This window comes from Chenopodium quinoa, unplaced genomic scaffold, assembly GCF_001683475.1.
Source record: "Chenopodium quinoa cultivar QQ74 unplaced genomic scaffold, ASM168347v1, whole genome shotgun sequence".
Classification (NCBI taxonomy): Eukaryota; Viridiplantae; Streptophyta; class Magnoliopsida; order Caryophyllales; family Amaranthaceae; genus Chenopodium; species Chenopodium quinoa.
In genome coordinates this window covers 269,136-292,885 of record NW_018743548.1, presented here as the reverse complement: position 1 = coordinate 292,885, position 23,750 = coordinate 269,136, and the positions used below count along the sequence as shown (strand labels likewise).

The window sequence follows — 23,750 nt, the reverse complement described above, 5'->3', positions numbered from 1 at the left end:
CATACTCAACTGATGCTTGGTCAGTTTCTAGGAGGAACAAAAACAAGGAAAGGGCACTTAGAAAGGTAAAATGCAATAGCTGCCCTAGCTCTTCTCCCTGGTTTTATTGTGTGTATTCTTTGTATTTTATGACATTAAAATCCTTTTATTGCAGGAACAAGATGAGCAACTCCTGTCTAGTCTTTAAGCTAAAAAGTCTGCCCCACTTACTAATCCTCAAAGTAGCCAGGCAACAACACAACAAACTGCATCTCAACCTTCAACAAGCACTCAAGGGAAGGCAACAGGAAAGGCAAAAAGCTCCTCCAAAGACAAAAGTTCCTCCCAAACCAAAGTTTCCCTGTCAAGTCTAAAGCCAAAGTACAAGCTATTTGGAAAGTTTAGTTCAATGAGTTGTATTTTGTTATCAAACATGCATTGAGTTGATGTTCCACTCTAGTTACTTAGAAACTTATATTTTTGGGTCATGTGTTGACAAACAGTAGTTTACAAGATGATTGTGGGTAAGAGCCCTTGTTTTTGAGTTGTAATTATATTGAAAAACTCAAAAACAACCTTTTGGATCAAAACAAAGCTTACCTTTTCATTTCATAATTCATATCATACATAACAAAAGCACACCATGTTTACTAGCCACTATCCATATGTGGTTACAAAACTTGTAGCTAAACATGGAGTTAATGTGTATTCTACTATCATTGCAATTGATTTTTTAGGTTGGTTTTTTGGGAGGCAGGGGAGGTTGGGTGTCTCAGTTTTTTTTTGGAGGGAAATGAAAAGGTGGGTCCCACACGTCGGAGTTTGTTGCCGAAAAATAAAAATGGGTAGTGCTACTCTAACTTTTTAAATTTAGGGGTAGTTTTTTTGATAAAATTTTTTAGCGAGTAGTTGTTGACAATTTCACCTATTCAGCGTGTAATATCTGACAATTTTTCCTTTATTTATTTGATTATAAATATCAAATATGGAGGTATGTACTTATGGAAGAACAAGCCAATTTGATTAAATTTAATTTGATAAAAAATTGTCAGCCTAGACACGAGGTAATACATGCATGGCACAATCCTCCATCTAAACCAACACCTCTTTGAATAAAAGAGAAACCTGGGCAATCTTGACTCCTTCCATTCTAACCATAGCAAGCGGATAATTATTTTTAAATTTTCCTTAGTATTGCAACCATGGAATATTGGAATGTTACTATATTGTTTTCAAAAATAAAATAACAAATTAGGAAATTTTGACTTTTGGTACCTCGAAAATGACCCCTATTGACTTTTGGTACCTCAAATTTTATTTTACAAAATATAGGTTTTGATACCAATTAACAGAATCCGTTAGAGATCCGTTAAGTGGGGCCCGTTATCTAATTATTTAATGATTTAATTTATTTAAAAAAAATAAATTTTTTTAAAAAAAAAACTTAAAAAAAAAAAAAAACAACTAGCCATTGCCACCCCTCCCCCCACCCCGTCAGCCACCCTTCCCCCTCCCCGCGCCGGCTGCCGGTGCCTAAACATTCCCCTGGCGCCGGCGAGCCCACCTCTTCCCTTTCCCGCCTTTGATCTCAGCCGCAAAACCGCCGCACAACAGCAGTTGCCCTTCCAAAACAACCACCGTCCGCCGAAACAACCCCCCTCCCCTGTTCGCCGACCCCCTCCTTCCCTGAAACAACCACCCTCCCCTTTTTGTCGGCCCTCGAAACCCTAAAACCCACCTGAAACAACCTGAAAAACCAAACCCGTTTAATTGTGTGTGACCGCTCAAATTGGTGGTTGTTGTGGTGCGAATTGGAGGTGGTGGTGGTTAATTCGGCGGCTAACGGTGGTTGCAGTCATGGTGGTGAGGTGAGGTGGCTGCGTGCCTGGTTGCTACCGGCTTGAAGGTGGCTAAGGGGTGGCTGGAAGGTGGCAGGGCCTCACTAACGGAAAGTTTAACGGAAGTTGGACGGAGGTACCAAAACCTATATTTTGTAACTTTGATGAGTACCAAAATAAAATAAAATTTTAGATGGGTACCAAAAATCAATAGGGGTCCTTTTCGAGATACCAAAAGTCAAAATTTCTAAAAAATTATTTAGTATTAAATTTTCCAATACTTTTGTTGATTGCTTGGCCATAGGTATAGGTATGATTATTATGTAAAAATATTTTTTCACCTTTTTGTTCTATATTTTTATGCGATAATGTACTCTGTTTATTTGAACCTTGATAGACCTTTACCTAAAGTAAATTACAATTTCGACCTAATTTTTTTTTTATCACTCTTTGACCAATAAGGTCTATAGATAATAGATTTGATCACCTAATCTTCTAGTTTAAATTTGAATGTCCAACCACTATGCCATAACTTCTCTCAATGGTTACTTTATAGCAACAGATCTTTGTTGTGTAATGACTTAACAAATGTCAAGGGGATCGGACCCTCCCTAGCCTTAACTAAGGTGAGGGTTGGACTCGGTGTGTAAGCAAGATCTTGAAGCATAAAAGAATTCCTTTGGTCCTGTGAAGTAGACATTCATGGTTTTTCATTGCTATGACACAATGTATATACGTATATTTTTTTTTTTTTTTTACAATTTCTTGTTCATATGGGCAACAATGTATAAGTAATGGAATTTGATCTTAAATACAATTCTCAATACTTTAACCAAATAGTTGACATTTAAAAAATTTAGTACGGAGTATTTCATAATCATAACTTTAATTAAACATAACAAATAGCTCGACCACGAGTCATCAAAGTACGGACTACAAAGTACGTCGTATAATTTTATCGAAAAGGATAAGCAAATTTAATTTTTTACCATAATGGTAAAGAAAAATTTAACGGCAGTGCCAACTGGTTTTCTTGTGGAAGGAGTACTCCCCCACATACAAATATTCAGCAAGAGGCGCCCAATTTTTAAAGCGTTCTGAAAAACGTCATTTCCTGTTTTGACACAAATTTCCGTCGAAAATTTTAGGACAGAGAAAATGGAGAATGAGGTCCACATGAAGGTCGTTAATGGCGAAGATGGATACGTCCTTGAAGATGTTCCTCATTTATCAGATTACATTCCGAATCTTCCAGTACGTTTTCCTTTTTTTTTTTTTAAAAAAAAAATTTTATAGTTTGATTGTATTTTGTGTATTGTTATGGTTGATCATTGTGAAACGTTTGATTGTGTTTGTTTTTGGGTTGATTTGGTCAAAATTACGGGATTTAAAGTTGGCATTGTGTGTAATCATGGAGATATCGTTGAAATTAGTTATTGCTAATCATATTTCTTCAATATGTGTTGAAATAATTCTCATGCAATTTGGAAATTGAATTTTGGTGCTGTTTTTAAGAAGTTGATTGCAATGTTGTTATAATGGCTGATATATGAATTTTGGTGGTTTTTTTTTTTTTTTTTTTTTTGAGGATTTGACTATTGTAATGGCTAATTATATCATGGATTTTTGAGCATTTTATAAGAAATTAATTGAAATGTTATTATATTGGATAATTCTATCATGGATTTTGGTTAATTTTCTGTAATTAATTGATCGAGGTACATATGGTAAGACATAAAATAATCACAAAAAATGTCAAAGATTATGTAAACGTCGAAATTGTAGTGGATTGAATCATAATTAGGAGATTTTTTTTTGGTTACATTATAGAGAATTTGTGAGATGCGACATTTGACCACGAGAAAGTATAAGTGCATAATAGTTATCAGATTGTTGCACCTCCAAAGTCCAAACATTCCAAAATGCTCCCTATTTTTCTAGAGTGAATTTTCTTAATGGTTCTAAAAACACCCTTTAAATGATCAATGTGTCCCTTACAATTATACTTCCTTTTAAAAGCATAATGTTTGTTATGCATCTTTACATCTTAGCATCTATCTTCTGTTTGTCGGATTAAAAGCGTGCTCCAATGCCTGTATGGGTTTATAATGTTGCTAGTTTAAAGTTTGCAATGTTTGTGAGGGGGCTCACAAGACTACAAGAGATTGCTTTTGTTATGCATTTTAGCATCTATTTTCTGTTTTGTCGACTGTAGGATTAAAAGTGTGCTCCAATACTGGTACGGATTTATAATGTTGCTAGTTTAAAGGTTGCAATGTTTGTGAGGGGGCTCACAAGAGATTGCTACTTTGTGCCCTATAAAGTTTCCACTGTGTAAACTTTGTAAAGTCTCACAATGTAGTGGAATATTTGTAAGTAGTTATGTGTATTGTGCTATCCTCCTAACTAGCGAGGATGGTGCTTTTCTTAACAGAGTTTTTCTCTAGCATACCTATATAACAAAGAAGCCGTTGGTATGCCAAGTCTTGAGGAAAATACATCTGTCTCCCTTGACAATAGTTTCTTTTTCCTTTGGGGAAAATTGGTGCTAGATTGATTGTATTATTGTATGAATAAGCTAATGCTTGAATAACTGTAGCACAGCCCTGAACATCGAGCTCTTTTCTAAGTATAATGGTTAGAGTGAGAATTATAATCATTGAATGTGGGGTTTTCAATTTTTAATCACAAGGAGCCATATGTTCAACCATTGTGCATAATTGGGACTGTGAAGAAAACTTCAAAATTTATATTTCTGTGTTATGTATGAAATCAGAATCATATATGAAACATAACCAAAATGATAATGAAAATTAAAAAATATAGTAAGGTTTTGTTGTGGTTAATCTACAGCACAGTGAGACACTTGATTGTTAATGCTATAGATTTGTTTGCCTATGACTTTATGTTATTGTTTTGTACTTGTAGTCAGATTTTCTTGTTTTACTTACATGTTTTACCTTGTTTGCAGACCTACCCCAATCCTTTACAAGATAATCCTGCCTATTCAGTTGTTAGGTAAGCCAGTTCCTTCCTGATGGCTCCTTTACCAATGAAATTTCTTACCAAGCTTGGGTTGATAAGCTATTGATCTATCTCTCTCTCTCTCTTTTTCCAGGCAATATTTTGTTCATGAGGATGCTACGGTGATACAGAAGGTATTCCCCGTATATATATTTGTCACAATGTCACATAGCCATAGTAGTTTATATATGTACATTTTCCACTGCAGAGTCTGTTCTGATATTTTCCAGACAGCGTGCAAGTGATTTGTACAATATGTTAGGATGAGGTCTTGAAAATTAATACGGAGTGTTGGTTTTTGTTAAAAAAAAAAAAATTTAGCAACAGAAGAGCTACTAGCTTAATTTTAATTTTTCTTTTTCCTTCTCTAGATAGTAGTTCACAAGGATTCGCAAAGGGGTATACATTTCAGGCGTGCAGGTCCAAGGCAGAAGGTACATTCTCTTATGCCTGTTATGTAGATGCTGTGGGAGTAATTTTCTGGATGTCATAAAAATCAAAACCTTTTCATAGCCCAGGTGTACTTTAATTCTGGTGAAGTGCATGCGTGCATTGTGACATGCGGAGGTCTTTGCCCTGGACTTAACACTGTCATCAGAGAAATTGTCTGCGGCCTCTACCACATGTATGGTGTCAGCAAAGTTATTGGAATTAACGTAAGTATGATAAGTCTTTTATAAGTTACAGTGATTTTCCGATTTTCATGTCATCATAGCATGATAAGTCTTTTATCAGTCAGTTCGATTCTTCTGTAATTTATGGTATCATGTTTATAGCCCTAACCAGGTAAAGGAGCAAAGAAGGAAAGAAAACTAGATATGATTGAACATTTGTGGGTGTATGGTGCTGAAAAAATCATAGATAATATGAATTTTGCTTCAAGAGCTAAGATCCTTGGTTACTGGCTTGCTGCATCTTTTTTTTTTTTTTTTTTGTTTCTTTGAGTTTATGTCCAACAATTTGGATTTACTACATGTTTTTTTTATCCTTTGATACGCAATATTTTTATGTTTGCAATATAAATTGAATGCCTGAACCTGGTGTGGCAGTTTTGTGGTTTTGATACGAGTCTTTTCTTTGGAAAATAGAGGGTGTGAAACTCTTTATCTACATCAAATGCTTTAATCATTCAGTGTCTTAAATCTGCAGTAAGTTTGTAAGGCATACTTTGCTGATAAGGAGATTATTTTTTCCTTCATTTTTGTGTTTTTCTTCTTTCATAAATGCTGAAAAATTTGTGTTGTTGTTAACATGGGGTTCCTTTTAAAGTATTAAGTGTTATTGAACAATTAGAATTTAATTTATGGAATACTTTATTCTCTGACACTCTCTGAAAATTCTTTTAATCATGGTCATTATGCACCCAGTGTGTTGAAACTTTGTGTTTTTTGTGCTCATGAATGATGTACTTGTAGCTGTTACTGATATTATCATCTGACAATGTGATGTATATTCTTTAGGGAGGATATAAGGGTTTTTATGCTAAAAATACTATTCCTTTCAACCCTAAGTTTGTCAATGACATCCATAAGCGCGGTGGTACAGTAATTGGAACTTCTCGAGGTGGTCATGATACCAAAAAAATAGTTGATAGCATTCAAGACCGTGGAATAAACCAGGTATTAAGTGATAATATGCTTTTCTTGTAAGCTCAATTGCATTTACTAGGTCGGTGGTCCTTTGTGATATATTTTGTGGTGCTAAGCTAATGTGTCTTTGAACTATTCAGGTTTACATAATTGGAGGTGATGGCACACAGAAAGGAGCAGCTGTGATCTATGAGGTACCATTTATTAGTGACAAAGACTTAATTTGTTAAGTATGTCAATTATTAAATGGTGGCATCTTTAGATAGCAAATTGGAATACTGTTATTTACTTATTTTATCTTCTTTATAATAACAAAAGTTTAAACATTTGATAAATGATCTCAGATGTTCTAGGAGGATGATAAAAATTTTCTGGCATGAAATATATTTTATTTAAAATAGTTTAAGATATAACTAAATGGTCATGGTATGGTGGCCTAGTTCATTCTGTTCAGATTTTGACTAATGTGTATTAAAGATGCTTCTTGATGTATGCCCGAAATATTATTGCTTTCTGATATGTAATTATGCAGGAAATTAGACGACGAGGCCTTAAAGTTGCAGTAGCTGGAATCCCTAAAACGATTGATAATGACATTCCGGTACTTAACAGCATTTGGAACTCATTTTATTGTTTTCTAGCTGGTATATGTGTCTTAATTTTAGATGTTGGTTTTATTGAATATGATTGCTTTGGCTTATGCCTTATGGAGTTATGGTTTGTCCTTTCCAGGTTATTGATAGGTCTTTTGGCTTTGATACTGCTGTAGAGGAAGCTCAACGTGCAATAGATGCTGCCCATGTAGAAGCTGAAAGCATGGAGAATGGTATTGGTCTGGTGAAATTGATGGGCCGCTACAGTGGTTAGTTATCTCTTTTTTATTGAAATTATTTGACATATAATGGAAAATTTTGTGTGCTTGAAATACTGAAAAGTTAGTATTTGCAAGTCTCTTTTCCTGATACGGTGGTACCTCTCGATCTGTTAGTGTCTTTTAGCTTTAGCTATCATCTTGGTATAAGATTTGCTACTAGGATCATTTATCTGCTGTTATATCATACTACGTATGATTTTTTTGCTCACTTGTGCCTTATTTAATCACCTAAGCAAGATTGTTCTGATTAAGAACCTTGCATTTCAAGCTGATCATTAAAGGAGGTTCTCCAAATTATGTAGGGATTTTCTTTCTCCGTGGTTCTTTGAGAAAGTCAATCCAGAGTAAAGTAAATTAGTGTAGTAAGCTCTGTGAATAAAATGTTCAACATGACCACTGACTACTATGCATAATACTAGTGAAACACATGTTTATTTTCAGGCTCTTGTACTTTTATAAATGAGGCATTATAATTTATAATCTTCAATGTTGATCCTGTTCATTAATCAGTCTTCTTTTTTGCATCCTTTTTTGAGGTTTAAGAGGATGCTTTTAGAAATCATTCATGCCATTTGTCTAGTTTAAATATTTCTTGTATTCAGAGCATGCTCAAATAATTCCCATGTCATTTAGCAGTTGTTGGAAACATTTATGTATAGTCAAAATCGATCATCGACAGTACGTGGCTTAACTCTGTTTCTTTCCTTCTCTCTTACTCCTCTTCATGGGGTTTTCTAATCGCAGGTTTTATTGCAATGTTTGCAACTCTTGCTAGCCGAGATGTTGATTGTTGCTTGATTCCAGAGTCACCTTTTTATCTTGAAGGCAAGGGTGGGCTTTTTGAATACATTGAGAAAAGACTCAAAGAAAATGGGCATATAGTCATCGTAATTGCTGAAGGAACTGGGCAGGAGCTCTTATCACAAAATTGGAATGAGAAAGATGCTTCAGGCAACAAGTTGCTGAAAGATGTTGGCCTGTGGATGTCACATAAAATTAAGGTTTGTATCTTCATGTTATCCACACTATTGGAACATGTGTACTAGCACAGTGGAACATTTTTGGGCTAAATTAACATAATTAGGTAGCGTATTGCAATCTTATACTCATCTTACGTGTTGAAGCGAGTATGTATTAGGTAGGTAACCCTAGATATTCACATGGAACATGCCACATGCCATGCAATGTTTTCAATGAATTTCAATCATGTTTCTTTGAATTTAACAAAGCCATTCTATAAATGTTGTGTTTTCAGCTTTGGTGCTTGCATCACATTATGATTTTTCTTCTTAATTAACTTAAATTCTCGAGGGACTAGTTCTTTGCTAACTTGCTAAGTTGTGAAACGCTAGAACTTCTTTTTGATACCTGATTTGATTTTGTTAGATTTAACTTTGTTGAATGCTACTTCGTGAAATGATGAAAGCTCTTTAAGTTCTGTTTATGACTTTGTTGTCATGTTTAACATTCCTTACTCCACATTGTTTTCAAATTGTACCAGTTATATCAATTTCAGTTATGCCTGTAATGCATGTGTTTATTGAGAAGTAGGAACTAATTTCTTGATATTATGATGAAAGGATTATGCTAAATCTTCTAGATTCTTAATGATTCTTGTTTATGACTGTAGGAACATTTTACTCGAAATAAAATGGTCCTAAATCTAAAATACATAGGTCAGTCATTTGGTTTTTGTATGATTCGTTATTTAGGGTATAGTCCATTCTGAAACAGATTAAGAAAGAAATACAGAAAGGAGAATGACTTGAGCTAGTTGTTTGCAGATCCTACCTACATGATCCGTGCTGTTCCCAGTAATGCATCTGATAATGTATATTGCACACATCTTGCTCAAAGTGCTGTACATGGAGCTATGGCAGGATTTACAGGATTCACAGTTGGGCTTGTTAATGGAAGGCAAACATATATTCCTTTCAATGTGAGTTCTGTATTTAGTATATGACCTCTGTTTCTCCAAATTCAGAAACTTGGGTTTAACTGAAAACTTTTGCGAGTATTAATTGGCTCCAATTTTCTTTATTTTCCTTAAATGAGGCCAAGGTTTCAATTTTTTCAGTGCATCTCAACCTTGGCCTCATTTAAGTAAAGATGGTTGCATAGCTAACTTGGTTACCCCCAGTGGCCAGCTCTTTTCCACCATATACAAATCCCTGTAGAATTTTAGCTAATTTATCTAGGATGACATATGCTGCCTTGAATTGTATGCAGCGCATCACTGAGCAGCAGAATCAGGTTGTTATAACCGATAGGATGTGGGCTAGGCTTCTTTCATCGACCAATCAACCAAGCTTCTTGGGGGCCATAGAAGTTGCAAACGCCAAGGAAAATGAGAATGCTGCTCAGTCATTGGAGGGAGAGAACTGTAAAAACAATTCTGCAGAAGAGGACAGTGTTGCTAAGTTACCGAAGGGAGAGAACTGTAAGAACGATTCTGCAAAAGAGAGTGCTGCTCAGTCATCTACGGTAGAGAACTGTAGAAACAATTCTGCGGAAGAGAAAAGTGTTGCTCAGCCATCAAAGGGAGAGATATGTAAAGGCAATGCTGCGGAAGAGGAGAGTGTTGCGCAGCCATCGAAGGGAGAGAACTGTAAAAACAATTCTGCTGCTTACATTCTTAATGCATGACACACTAACAAAATCCTGTACTTCAGCTTGTGTCAAATCCTAATTCTTTGAGTCACTTAGATTGAATAAGTCTTTTTTTTCTTCTTTTCCCATTTGGTAGGTAAGAAATCTAAGAAGAGGCTAGGAATGAAAACCAAGACAATGTGCTTTTGTCTTCCTGCTCGGTGATTTTACTGTTTCAATGGGATTTTTGCTAAAGGTTGAGCCCTGCTTCTCTTACCAGTGCCATTTTCTTTGAAACCAGTTAACTTGTATACATCTTTTGGTTTCGGTACAACTATTGTTCCAAACAAAACTTAGTGTCTTGAATAGGGTGTGGGAGTTTGAAAGGCTGTATGATCGGAGTATTGATGAATGATGATTTACTGTACGAAGTATATGTTAATGTCGATTTTTGTCTTGTGAATGAGGAGAATTTGTATAAGTTTTCACAGTGAAAATAAAACAGATAGAACCCACAGTCTTTTCTCAAGTCATAATCTACAGTCTTTTCAGCAACAGTGTTATGTGCTATACAACACCTATCATGATTTTGATGAGGAATGCAACTTGAAGAAGGAAGACACCCTTTTATAACTATTATGGTGCATTACCAATTCCTCTAAGAGCTTCGATAGTTCAATTCATATAGATTGCATGCATGATCTTCATGCACCTTATTATTACTAACCTACATCATGGCACATGCTTTATGTGTCCTCACACTTTCATGCACACTATGGGTCTAATGGCATATGTTGGGCACGCATACAATTTTATTATTTTTTATTTTTATTTTTTTTTAAATTACCAAAGTGAGTTTCGTTAAGAAACTATTTTTCAAAGTAAACGCGTGGCAAAATTATTTACCAAACTAAGCTTTCAGGGTAAAACGTCATCCAGGGTGGCGTTTTTACTCTGGCCTTTTTTTTTAAAAAAAAAATTTCAGTGTAGGGAAAAATGCCAGCCTGGTTGGCGTTTTACCTTGACTGAATTTTCTAAGAAAATTTGCCAAGGTAAAAACGCTAACCAGGCTGGCGTTTTACTGTTGTACCAAAAACGCCAACCTGGTTGGTATTTTTGTATCGGGTATTTCAGGCAGTACTGTTATTTTTTTCATTTTTCTTCAACAAAACGCAAAACCCCCAAATTCCAAACCCTAACCCGCGCCTCATTGCTCGCCCAATCCTCCATATTTGCAGCAAGTTCATCACATTCCATTGTTTAGATCTTCATCATAGTCACTAAACATTATTCCTCCTTCTTTGTTCAACACTTTTACGCTGTACATTGATTGAATTTGAGGTATGTATTGAATTTAACTATTTTACTTGTTTATGATTTTTTTGGGAATTTATGTTTGTAATTTATAATGTATGTACTATATTGTTGTTCAAGTATGCGAAATAAGTATAACTACATAATACATTGTTGTTTAATTATTGAAATTAAGTATATTTATATGTATGTTGTTTAATTTCAAATCATGTATATGAAGCATACATTATTCTTCATACTTAGTGTGTAAATTTCAAGTATGTTTACGAACTACATTGTTGAATTAGGTACATTTAAATATATACTACATTGTTGATTAACTAGGTAAATAAGTACATTGTTGAACACTAAGTTGTATATACGCTTAGCTTGAGGATTTAATGGAATCATTGTCGTTTTAGTTGTGTTGTGTATTTGTGTCATCTAATATGTGTTCCGATTGTTATGTAGAACGTGTCTTCACAATTAATTGTTTTGTTATGCCGTTAGGGGGGTGAAATTTTGTGTGTCGGATCGAACGTCGAGTATAGAGGAGGAAAAATGGAACCGTTGGCATTAAAACCTTGTATGACTTACAATGATTTGTTGAAGAAGGTTTATACTATAACTGCTTCAAACCCAACGAATATTGAACTGAACATTAAAATGAGGTTTGAGAGTGTCAGTGGGGTTCAAATCTTACTTGTTTTGAATGACGACCATTTGGAGGTTTTGAGGGGTGTCGTTGCAATGGGGTCGATCTCTTCCCACTGGTTTGTATGTTGAAATGGTGCCTATATGTACTCAACAGACTATTCGCTTGACAGAGCAACAACCTACATATCTTCCCTCATACAACACAAGCTCGTTACAAATGCCCTCATACAACATTCCGTCATTTGAATATGGAATGGGATCTTTCAGTAGAATGTTACACGATGATCGATTTGACATTCCATTCATTTCACATTTTACTGCACTTGTACATGAAGGGGCGTCGGTGTCAATGTTGCAGCAACCTGGTCCATCCACCTCAAACAATGACATTTCATCACCGATGCAGTTGCAAAATTACTCTCCTACGCATAAACATGTTCAAGCAACACTGTCTCAAACTTTGGTGAATGATGAAGCTGTTGTAAACAATGAATTGTCTGTTCTTGATATGTATGATGATACAAACGGCGAGGGTGAAGGCGGAGATGAGGAAGATGTTATAAACAACGAATTGTCTGTTGATGATGCTGTGGCTAGAACTCCATTGCCTTGGTTCACTCAAATAAACGAGAACTATGAGGTGGACATGTATTGGGCTGATCTGGGGAGCCAGACTTCGTTTGTTGTCGGGGGAGAATTTGAGAAGGGCATGACTTTCGACAGTAAGAAAGTGCTCCAGGAAATGGTAAAATTGTATTCCATAGAACGGAATCAGTTCTACACCACGGTGACGTCGAATGAGAATGTCCTTCATCTTAAATGCAAGAGGGAGTGTGGTTGGTCGCTACATGGTACAAAAACAAATTTGACCACACATGCCTTTAAGATCGTATCTTACAAGGGCCCACATCATGAGAACTGCGTGAATGAAGTTCCGCCCAGCGATCACCGACACTTGGACTCCTCCATAATCTGTGACTATGTGAAGTCGTTTGTGCAGAAAGATCCATATTTGAGATTTGAATTCATACAACATCTCATCTCCAACAAATTTCAATTCGATGTTCCCTATCGAAGAGCATGGTATGCCAAACAGAAATTTATTGCGGAAATTTTTGGGGATTGGGAGAGTTCGTACAAAAGACTTCCTTGTTTCATGCAAGCCCTCCAAGAGTCAAACCCGGGCACCGTAGTTTTATGGAAATACAAAGCTATTGCTGAAGGCATTTATTACGGCAACATGGAGGTGTTTGAATGAGTGTTTTGGGCCTTCAAACCTTGCATCGATGGGTTTAACATTGCACGCCTGTATTCTCTATTGATGGGACACACTTGTATGGGAAATATAAAGGCACACTTTTGGTTGCTACAAGTGTTGATGCTAATTTTCAAGTATTTCCTCTAGCATTTGCAATAATTGAAGGGGAAAACACCTCCAGTTGGTCTTGGTTTCTAAGCTGCATTCGGGTTCATGTTACTAATTGAGATGGCTTATGTGTTATATCTGACCGACATGCTGGGATTATTGCTGCAATGACTAACCTGAATGTTGGATTTCATGAGCCACGGGCCTTTCACAGGTTTTGTGTTCGACAAATGGCCTCTAACTTGAGGACTCATGTGAAGAACAACAACATGAGATATATGTTCAAGGCTGCTGCTTACCAACGCCAAGAAAAAAAATTGACTGATGATATGCGTTCTATCGATGAATCTTGTGTCAAGTCCCTAGAGTACATTATGGATGTGCCGTTTCGCAGGTGGTCCTTGTTTTATGACGCTGGTCGTAGGTATGGAATATGTACTACAAATTTCTTAGGAACATTTAACAATGTGTTGAAGGGAGCTCGTTTTCTGTTGATCATGTCCCAAGTCGAGTTAAATTTCCACAGAGTTAACAAGTATTTTAATTTAAGAAGGGATAGTTCACTTGCTAGGCGTGCCGACGGATATGCATACTCACCTAAGGTCACTTCCATTTTGGAGAAGAATAACGGAAAAGCAAAATACCATACAGTGGATGTTTATAGCCGTCAACTTGGTATATACCAAGTAAAAACACACCGGGGAGACAGGATAGGCAGAAAAGGAGGTCATAAGCATACCGTTAACTTCAATTTGAGAACATGTACATGCAACAAGCCTATGATATTTTACCTACCGTGTTCTCATGTTCAAGCCGTGTGTCTTAAGTACTGAACCATGGGTGGACAATTTCCTACGATCAGAGGCGTATATGAATACTTATGCCCCACACTTCTGGCCTATTCCTTGTGAGACGACGTGGAGGACATACAGAGGGCCTAAAATCATTCCTGATGAGAACATGGTCCGAGGACATGGTCGACCAAAGTCGAAGCGTATACAAAATGAAATGGATGATCAGACTAACCGTCCACCAAGCAAATGTGGTCGTTGTCATCAGGAAGGACACAATAAGAGAACTTGTCTGTTACGAACGGGCGGTGACTGGTATTGGTCTTAGTTTATGTCTTAGTTTAATAATATGTGTGTGTATGTTTCACTTAGGATATAGCTGATTTCTTGTTTTACATTGTGCAATGAACAGAGATCATGGAGGGACACGATCAAGGACCGCCACGAGCTGACCCAGGACCAGCTGACCCTTCTGTCCTGAAACTTCAGGGCACCCATCGGAGCCGTGACATATGGGAGCAGTCAGTAAGTTTTCATCTACCAAATCTTTAATGTTTTTGGCAATTTTTATGTTAATTGATCTAACAATGTAATTTTGTTGGTTGTACAGGTTGATCAAGCATGGTGGTTCTTGCTTTGCAGGCACCACATTGGCAAGGCGGTAGAAGATTGGGTCGTCGACCCGCGTGTACTACATTATATCGATTTTGTGGGTTTTCGCGGATTTCACAGGATGGCCTTCACACCTATAGATCGACCGCTAATTGCTGCGCTCGTTTGAAAGATGGAGACAGGAGACTCATTCCTTCCATCTACCAGTTGGGGAGGCCACCGTCACGCTCCGAGATGTGGCGATACTGACACGACTCCCAATACGTGGTACGGCAGTGACAGGTCCCATTATACTAAACTAAAGAAACTCACTTTGGTAATTTTTCCAGTTTTTTAAAGAAACTCACTTTGGTAATTTTTCTAGTTTTTTGCACACAACTTATGTGTAGTAATTGTTGGAGATCAAGTACAATTAGGAGTATGTTAAAAATTGCGAGACTTCATATAATAAGTTTGTACTACAATTTCATTCACATAATAAAATTATGAATTACTTGTGTTAAATCACTTTAAATCTTTGACCTAATTAACTTATCCTGACAAGCTCAATAAATATGATTACAGAGTGACAAATACTATTATTTTTTTTTACTTGTATAAGTATTGTATTTGTTACTCCGTATGTCTTTAGATATCTCTTTCTACTTATTACATTGGTCACTATGCTAAGTATTATTATAATGTTAATGTTAATTTTTTATGTACATTAATTTCTACTATTATACCTCAATCACCCACTATTTCTGTTGCATATATGATGAAGCATCCTAACATAATTGTGTAATTGCATATCCACATATTCGCCAAAAGATAAAACATTAAGTTTTAGCAACTGTGAGAGGTTTTTTTTCCTTCTCATTGTATGCATATGAACATATAAAATCTTCAAATTATATGAACAAAATGGATAACATTGAGTTATTAACCTTACATATATTTTTGTTTTATTTTTATTTAATTTTTTATCTAGATATTTATTTATTTTGAATAAACATTCACCACGTTTTTTGTGCAGTTGTGTTGGCAACACTGTGTGGCCGCTTGTAAAAAACAAAGAAATCCCCTTAATACGCACTAACAGAGTAACCCCTACAACACTTAGAATAATACCTACAACAAACTAAGTAATCTCTATTACCCTAACAAAGTTAAACCTATAATATTAGCCGAGTAATCCCAAACTTTTAGATTTTATCCTTGGTGGCTTTGTAAATAACAAAACCCTATTTAATCCTTTGTACATAACAAAACCCTTCAATCCCTTCTCACAACTTGTATCATCTTCACTCCTCTATATTTTTCTCCACAAAGTTTGAACACCAAAAAACCCGAAACTTGAAACATCCCAAAATTTCCTTCACTTTAATTTTGCGTAAAACCTGGGTTGCATAACCATTACGAGTTTTAATTTTTCTTATTGATATTTTAGGGATTAGAAGGGGTAAATAAACTTGTATTGCATGTGGACCTAAGGTCCATATGTACATAAGTGGCATTATGTTAAACATAGTGGCCCTCAATTTAATATAATGACCTTTATTTAAAACTTGTGTGTGTTCAAAATAAATAGATAAAAACTTGTATGACTTTTAATATTATTGTAAACCTGAAATATATATGTGTCATCCGACGTTATATTAAATATAGTGACCTTAATTCTAACAAAGTGACCTTTATTATTCATATTGACCAATATATTAAAACTTTCATTAAAAACAAAATAATCTCACACATAACAATAACTTTTATTTTGACATAATAAATTTATTTTAACATATTGACTTTTTTAATGATCCACAATAAATGAATGTGAACCAGTTTAGGCAGTACTGTCAAAACGGTTTGACAGTTCGGTTTCGGTTCGGTTTGAAATCGGTTCGATTTGAAATCGGGTCGGTTTGAAATCGGTTCAAATGTCTTACGGGTCGATTTCAGTTTGATTTAAATAATTATTGGTTCGATTCGGTTTCGGTTTATTCTTGAACGGTTTAAATTCGGTTCGGGTTGTAAACAGTCCGGGTAGTAAACGGTTCGGTGCAGACGGGTTGCGATTTGTTAACAGTTCGGTGTAAACAGTTTTTATCCCGGTTTAAATTCGGTTCGTGTTGTAAACGGTTCAGTGCAGACGGGTTGCGGTTTGTTAACGGTTTGGTGTAAACGGTTTTTATCCCGGTTCAAACAGTTTCGGGTTAGAAACGGTTCAGTTCTTTTTTGGTTCAGTTTTATTTTAGTTCGGGTCGTTAACGGGTTCGGTTCTTCTACGATTTAACATTATTTGGATCGGTTTTATTTCAGGCTTACTAAATTATGGTTCAGGTCTGTTTTTGATTTCAAAAAGTCGGTTTTTTATCGAGTCGTTTGGATTCGGACAATTAAACAGTTTTGGTTTGAAATTTTATACTACTTTCTAACTTTTTGTTGGTTAACAAGTTTTATATCAAGCTGAGACTTCATCACTTCATATTGAGGCATCATATTATATGCAAATTCTCATTAATTTTATAAATACATATCATGTTATATTTCAAGTTTAGCCATACTGATCTTACGAGTTTATTACGAAGTAGATTATAAAAGTTTAGTGCATTAATGTATTATTGTTTTACTATCAGATTATTATCTGCTTCTTTTTTGATCATTTAGTTAATAGTGTCATAATCATGATTTGATGAGTTGTTGTAAGTGGTTTGTAAACGGTTCGATTTATAAGCAATTCGGTTCATAAACAGTTCGGTTTATAAGCGATTCGGTTTATAAATGGTTCGGTTTATAAACGGTTCGGTGAAAACGGTTTGCAGTTTGTTAACGGTTCGATGTAAACGGTTTTATGCCAGTTCAAACGGTTTCGGGTTAGAAACGGTTCGGTTCATTTTCGGTTCGGTTTCCTTTCAGTTCGGTTTAGATTTGGTTCGGTTCTTAAATGGTTTAATGTTACTCGGATCGGTTCGGTTTCGGGTTTACTAAAATGCGGTTCGGGTTGGTTTTCGGTTTCAAAAAATCGATTTTTAAGCGGTTCGGTTCTCATTCGGATCGGTTTGAATCGGTTCGGTTTAACTGGTTTGGTTCGGTTTTTTTGACAGTACTAAGTTTAGCAGGTTTATTTAAGAGTTTGTAAGGAAAGGGTTGTTAATGTTTGAGTGTAACACGAGCAACCTATTTATTCCCACTACTCTACATGCAACAACCTTTTATTTCACAAATCCAAAATGTAACAAACAATCCTTATGAAAAAAAGTTAAAGCTAAAGCTAAAGCAATACTTGTCTCTTTGCATGTTCATTCACTTTCCACGTTAAGAACATCATCAAGGAGCCCAAAACAAAGTTATACTCCGACTCTTCTATCTTTTTTAGATTCCTTCAAATCTTTTTTGGTCATCTCATCCACTTCATTTATTTTTCCCTTTGATTTGTGGGCATGCACGCACGAAGGATCCCTTAATATATTACTCCACTTTCTCCTTTTTTTTTTCCTTACAAAAAAGGGTTATTCAGTAAGGATATTCAAGAAAATTCCTTTTAAAGGTTTATCACCTATTGTGGACCAAAAAAAACCCTAAAAACTTCTCTATTCTCTCTCTTCAAACCTAGCTATTATAGTAAAACTTAGGGGGTGCCATCGATTTTTATCGATAGTAAGCCCCAAATTCTTCTTCAATTTATTGTTTTTAGCCAATAAAGATCACCAACAATATGGTGATTATAGTCAATCCTAATCCCTCCATGTAGGGTTTAGTATTATTTGTTTGTTTGTTTTTTGTGTGTGCAGAGATACATATTTGGAAGATTCATCTTGTAAATTTGTGGAATTGTGGGTCTGTTGGTATAGGGGTGCAGATTTAGAAGATTCGTTTTGCAAATTTGCAGATCTTGATGGTCAATTAAGTTTTATCACTTTTACTACTATACATCAATGGAGCTTCGTCAATAACGATGCAAATACATCTAAAATTATTCAGGAACAGTTCAGAAGCGATGCCATTAGTTTAGGGGTATTTAATCTTTGTATTGAAAATTTAGATCTCTTAAGGGATGATTGTAAGTGACGAATGACTATTATTATTTATTAAAATCATCCCTCCCTATTCCATTTTTAAAAAAAAGTCTATATTGTGGACCACAAACAAAAAAAAATTACAAATACAAATAAGGAAATTGATATACATAAGTACACAACCTTTAGGACTACATATAAGACGTTAAAAATGAAAAAAATACAACATTAAATTACAATAATTTGCGCGTGATTTTGACATACATTCTTAAATTAATGCCAAACTAGAAAATTTATACAACGCTTATTCTTAGTAAAGACTATATACAGAGTATAACGTTACCCTAAAAATAATTTTTTTAGAAAGTACAAGGGGTTAAACTAGATTTTTATTTCCACCTATATAGGGTACTGATTACAGATAAGTGTGTCAATTACACACGTCAGTGGAGATAACGCTTTTCCAAACTTACTATATTGTATGTAGACCTGATCAAACGTCGGGCCGGCCAGGTTGGAGTTAAAACATTATGCCCACTTTTCGGGCCGGAATTTTTGTGTCCAAACCTGTCCAAAATGGTTGGGCCGTGCGGGCTTTTCGAGTCGGAGTGTCGGACCTAAAAAATCAACTAAATATGCATAAAAACGCATTTTCAAACCCGGCCAAACAAAAATCGGGTTGGGTCGGGCCACACTTGATCAGGTCTTTGTATGTATGTGTCAAAAGTTTAACGTGTTTGGCAGCCCCATAATTTATTTATGGTAAATAACCTGTATGATAAACCCAAAAGCAAATGGGACTTCCAAAGGGATATTCATATATTCAATGAAGATGCAAAGTCTAGTCACCAAAGCAAAAGCATGTTATTTTATTTAAATTGGGTCAATGAGCAGGAAAGAAAAGAGGGGAGGAATCTCTTTGTAATTTCTTCCCTTCAAAAATTCTTATTTTGCCCATCTTATCTTCACACCAATGTAATTGTTCTTGTGTTATTTCTGCCATTCTTAAAACTCTTGATACCACTTTTAAATCGATTAAACTCATCAAAATCTCCATTTCTTCTTCCCTTGTTAGATTCCTCTTTTTGAAGCATATACACGAACGTTGTAATTCATTCAGCTTCAGCTTCTTCTGCAAATATACATTCACAATATATTAGAATATGTTACGTATATGCATCATTATTTTATAAAAAGTGTATGAACAAACATTATAAAATTTAATAAGAGATATTCATCTGTATTTGAATAAGTGTAACAGTTTCACACTTTCACTAATACATGAGTGAATGCACAATTTTAGTCATTAATATCTTTAAATAAATTTTAACGAAATTATTAAAAAATAGATATATGTTATTGACATATATATATTGATGCTTGAGCTGACCTTTTTGTTGCATTTCTTGAACACTTTGAGAACGGTAGGATCGATTGATCCTCTTGGACGTATTTTAAAAAAAGAAGTGATAACTTGACAATGACTCTCTCTATCTGCTTTAAGAAAGTTCATAAATGTTTGAATTGAATCTTCTAGTATCTCAAGGAACAATGTTGATGCTATTCTTCCTCCACTTAATTCCTTTTCTTCTCCTTCATAATCTGTAATTTGAACAATTTAATGATGTAAGAACTACTCTGTAAGAAGCAATAATATATTCGGGTTCATAATGGACATAACTACATAAAATTGTTAGACCGTTTGAACAACTTGCTATCTGTTTTGTCATAAATTCTCAATTTTCTAAAAGACGACAAGCAACTAATATGGCTAAAGAATTGTACCTCGGCTAGTACAAAACTAAAAATACACGAAACCTTTTCTTTGGTTGAACTCTTGGCACATTTTGCATTATGATTTCATAATATATGATTCATGTACTCTTGAATAACAATAGGATATATCAATGTGTTGAACCAATGATTGGTTATGATTAGGCTAATTCTCACGCATTATTATGAAGTAAACTTTATTAAGATCGACCGTGCACTAAATTATCAAGATTCTTCATTATTACCTTGTACTCAAATTTAACTAGAATAACACAAAAAGGCAAGTAACCAACAAGTAACACTAGAAGGGAAGCTCTAACCACTTGAGGTATCTCTCGCTCACTCTCAATTATTAGATGTTACGCTAATGTTTTCCTTAAAAATTGTTAGTCAAGCCATACAAGTCATGTAAATTTGGTTCCAAGATTAAAAGTTTTTGAAAAATTAAAAATGAAACTCACCATGATATTCAGGTACTTGAAGCAATTTAGGAGCATGGCCCCTCATTCGCGCATAAATTTCTGGCCTTTTACCGCGTTGATAAGGCTCATTTTCATTGTACCTTTGAAGAAGTACTTGAAATTGCTGGAATTGCTGTGCAATATAAGCCGGGCAACCAGGGTCTACTAGTTCGGTTTTCGACACGAGCTTCCGCTTGAAGGTTACGTAGTTCCAGTTAAGCGCCTCCCACGTTAAACATATTTGAGCAACATATGCAACCTCTAGTTCATTATAAGGGTTGTTCTTGTAGATTTCGTCGCCTGAACTTGGCTTCTTCTTGTTACCAAGTTTGTGTACAATTCTTTGGGATATTGATCTTGGTTCCACTTGGAATGACTTCAATGATTCTACACAATCAATTGTAAAATTAATCAATTAAGCAAGAACTTGTTCTCTTCAGCTTATTATTTCAAATATATACTTATTATTTCAGATTTTTGTTCAAATTAGACCAGAAATATTCACATCATATTAGATAGACTTATTAAAATACTAGACTATATCTTAAAATATTCAGATCAAATCATCTTATTTGAAGGGAAGGGAACAAGTTCCAAGTTGACGAAACTATTGTAATGCTTTGGTAGTTCAATGCTTAACTTAGAAGTAATGTGGGTAAAATGGTCATTTTCTTTCGTTTTAAAATGCAAGTTACTCAATATAGGAGAATCTATGTGGTACCATTATAACCACCTTTTAGACATAATCCCTTGTAATAAGGAATCGGGTGGATCTTATATAAAATATGAAGTACATTTATAACAATTATACCAATCTCACGCTAATCAATAGATATCTTAATTTTTACTAGAGGAGTATGCTTGACAAACAATTACTTGCTCACAAAATAAATTAGGATTTTAGAATTGGGATAAAAATATAAATTCTCACCAAAAAAAAAAAAAAAAAAAAAAAAAAATTAATTAAATAGATCCATCAAAATTAAACTACAATGGAGTAAATTATGTTGGTACGTAATAACAACTATTGATGTATAACATACCAGTTTCATGAAGCTTTTGTGCGCTAATTCTGTCGAGAAACATCATCTCCTCATCATATTTTTGATACACGGCATAAGACTCCCATTTAGGGCAGCTCCTCCTAGACGAGGAAGAGAAGGGATCATCTGTACACGAATCCCTTATTGAACTTCTCCATTCGGAGGAACTCTTAGAGGTTGATCCAATCGTGTACGTGTCCTCGAACATCCTCTCTTTCTCTTTTTCCATGTCTACGTTCATTTTCTTTGAATCGGATTTTGGTGGGGCGAATATTAGAAATTTGTCATCCCTTGTGAAATTCGCGTCTTCCTTTTTTGCTACTTCAATTTTCTCTTCACTCTTTTCTCCTACAAGATCGAGGACAGTCAAATTAAACAATCTTAATTATACGCAACCAAAAATACTAATAATCAAATTTAGACTATAGGTTAGGGATTGTGCAAAAACAAACATAAGGGATAGAGAACATATACACAAATTAAACAATCTTATTTATACGCAACCAAAAATATTAATAATCAAATTTAGTCTATACGCTAGGGACCGTGCAAAAACATACATAAGGGACAGAGAACATATATACATACCATGATTTTTATTATCAGTGGCATCATTATTATTCTCCTCGAAGCCATATTTCAAAAGCTCAATTGGAGATTTTCGACGAAAGTCCTCGTAGATTTGGTCATTTTTGATGTTGCTCTCATCTTCTTCTCGGAAACCAGAGATTATTTGATCATTCAAATAATTGGATTTGTCGTAATCTAATGCATAATCTTCATTTTCAACCTCATAAGCATTGCTCTGAACAATATCATCATTATTACAACCACCATCGAATTCTGAAGAGCTAATAGACGAGCTCTCAAAACAGGACACCTCTTCCTTAAAAACTTCAACAGGATCTTGAAATACGCTCTCATCGGAGTTACTATGATCATGCAAGCTATCTTTCGGAACGAAAACTAAGGCCTCGCCGTCATTTACTACATGAGCAACAAGATGATCTTCTTCACCCACATATGAATACCGCATATACTCTTGTACTAGTTCATCTTCTTCGTCTTCCACCTCCGTTGTTGTTGTTATTTCCTCTTCTTCTTCGTCTTCGTCTTCATATAACATCTCATCTTCGTATTCATCATCATCTTCTGTTCTGCTAGATTAACAACGTTACAGTTAGTACATGTTAAATCATTTTCATTTTTTTTTATGTATAATTGAATGTAAATAATGAGGAATTAATAACCTGAAAAAGTAAGTGAAGATCTTTGCGACAAAGAGAGAGAAGAGATAGAAGAAGAGAAAGAAGAACTTTGCAATGGTTGTGACATTGTAGAAGAGCTTAACAACTGCTTCTTTTCTTGAACATGGCATTCTTTATTTTTAACTTCCTTTAATTTGCACTAACTAATGAGACTCCTACCTGTATTATCTTACTCTCTTACACTTTAAAGTATCCCAACCCAAATAATAAAAAAGAAAGCAATTTGCTTTTATTTGGTTGGTTGCTTTCAACACGTTTCAATCTTTTCGGTCAATATTGCTAGCTTTTATTTTTCAAATTTTTTTTTTCTTTTTCATCCCGAAAACAGTTTCTAATAGGATTTTTTTTTGTCGGAAATTTCCTAATAAAATCCAAATTTTATGAGAAACTACCTAAAAAAATGATGTGAGAAATAAAAGAATGTAAAATATCGTTGTAAAAGACTACCTCTAGCAGAATCTCCACCGTTGGAAAAATAGAGTGAGGCCATGAAACTGCTTTTCAGTGTGACTGGTCACACCGTATGGCCGGGGTTACTTATTTAGGGGTTACTTAGTTGATCAAGGGTTACTTATTTTGGGGTTACTCAGTCGGTTAGTGC

General features: G+C 35.0%; 2 protein-coding genes across 3 annotated transcripts; one reads left to right on the top strand and one right to left on the bottom strand.

Annotated features, from left to right (window-relative positions):
- The first annotated feature begins 1,239 nt into the window (after positions 1-1,239).
- LOC110740237 (ATP-dependent 6-phosphofructokinase 6-like) lies at positions 1,240-10,450 on the top strand. Its single transcript, XM_021920723.1, has 14 exons — positions 1,240-1,953; positions 2,966-3,071; positions 4,789-4,835; positions 4,936-4,975; positions 5,213-5,275; positions 5,360-5,497; positions 6,302-6,460; positions 6,571-6,624; positions 6,963-7,031; positions 7,163-7,292; positions 8,049-8,305; positions 8,935-8,980; positions 9,089-9,243; positions 9,534-10,450. The coding sequence occupies exons 2-14, from the start codon at positions 2,976-2,978 to the stop codon at positions 9,948-9,950; spliced, it is 1,671 nt and encodes a 556-aa protein (XP_021776415.1). The 5' UTR covers positions 1,240-1,953; positions 2,966-2,975; the 3' UTR covers positions 9,951-10,450.
- Positions 10,451-18,882: 8,432 nt separating this feature from the next.
- Positions 18,883-23,357, bottom strand: LOC110740236. Of its 2 annotated transcripts, none has more exons than XM_021920721.1 (6): positions 23,132-23,357; positions 22,470-23,041; positions 21,882-22,229; positions 20,839-21,225; positions 19,995-20,206; positions 18,883-19,736 (listed from the first exon to the last, which is right to left on the bottom strand). In XM_021920721.1, the coding sequence occupies exons 1-6, from the start codon at positions 23,257-23,259 to the stop codon at positions 19,488-19,490; spliced, it is 1,896 nt and encodes a 631-aa protein (XP_021776413.1). In that variant the 5' UTR covers positions 23,260-23,357; the 3' UTR covers positions 18,883-19,487. The 2 variants fall into 2 exon arrangements, with proteins under 2 accessions (XP_021776413.1, XP_021776414.1); XM_021920722.1 differs by having other exon boundaries at positions 22,470-23,038; positions 23,132-23,356.
- Between the last annotated feature and the right edge of the window lie 393 nt (positions 23,358-23,750).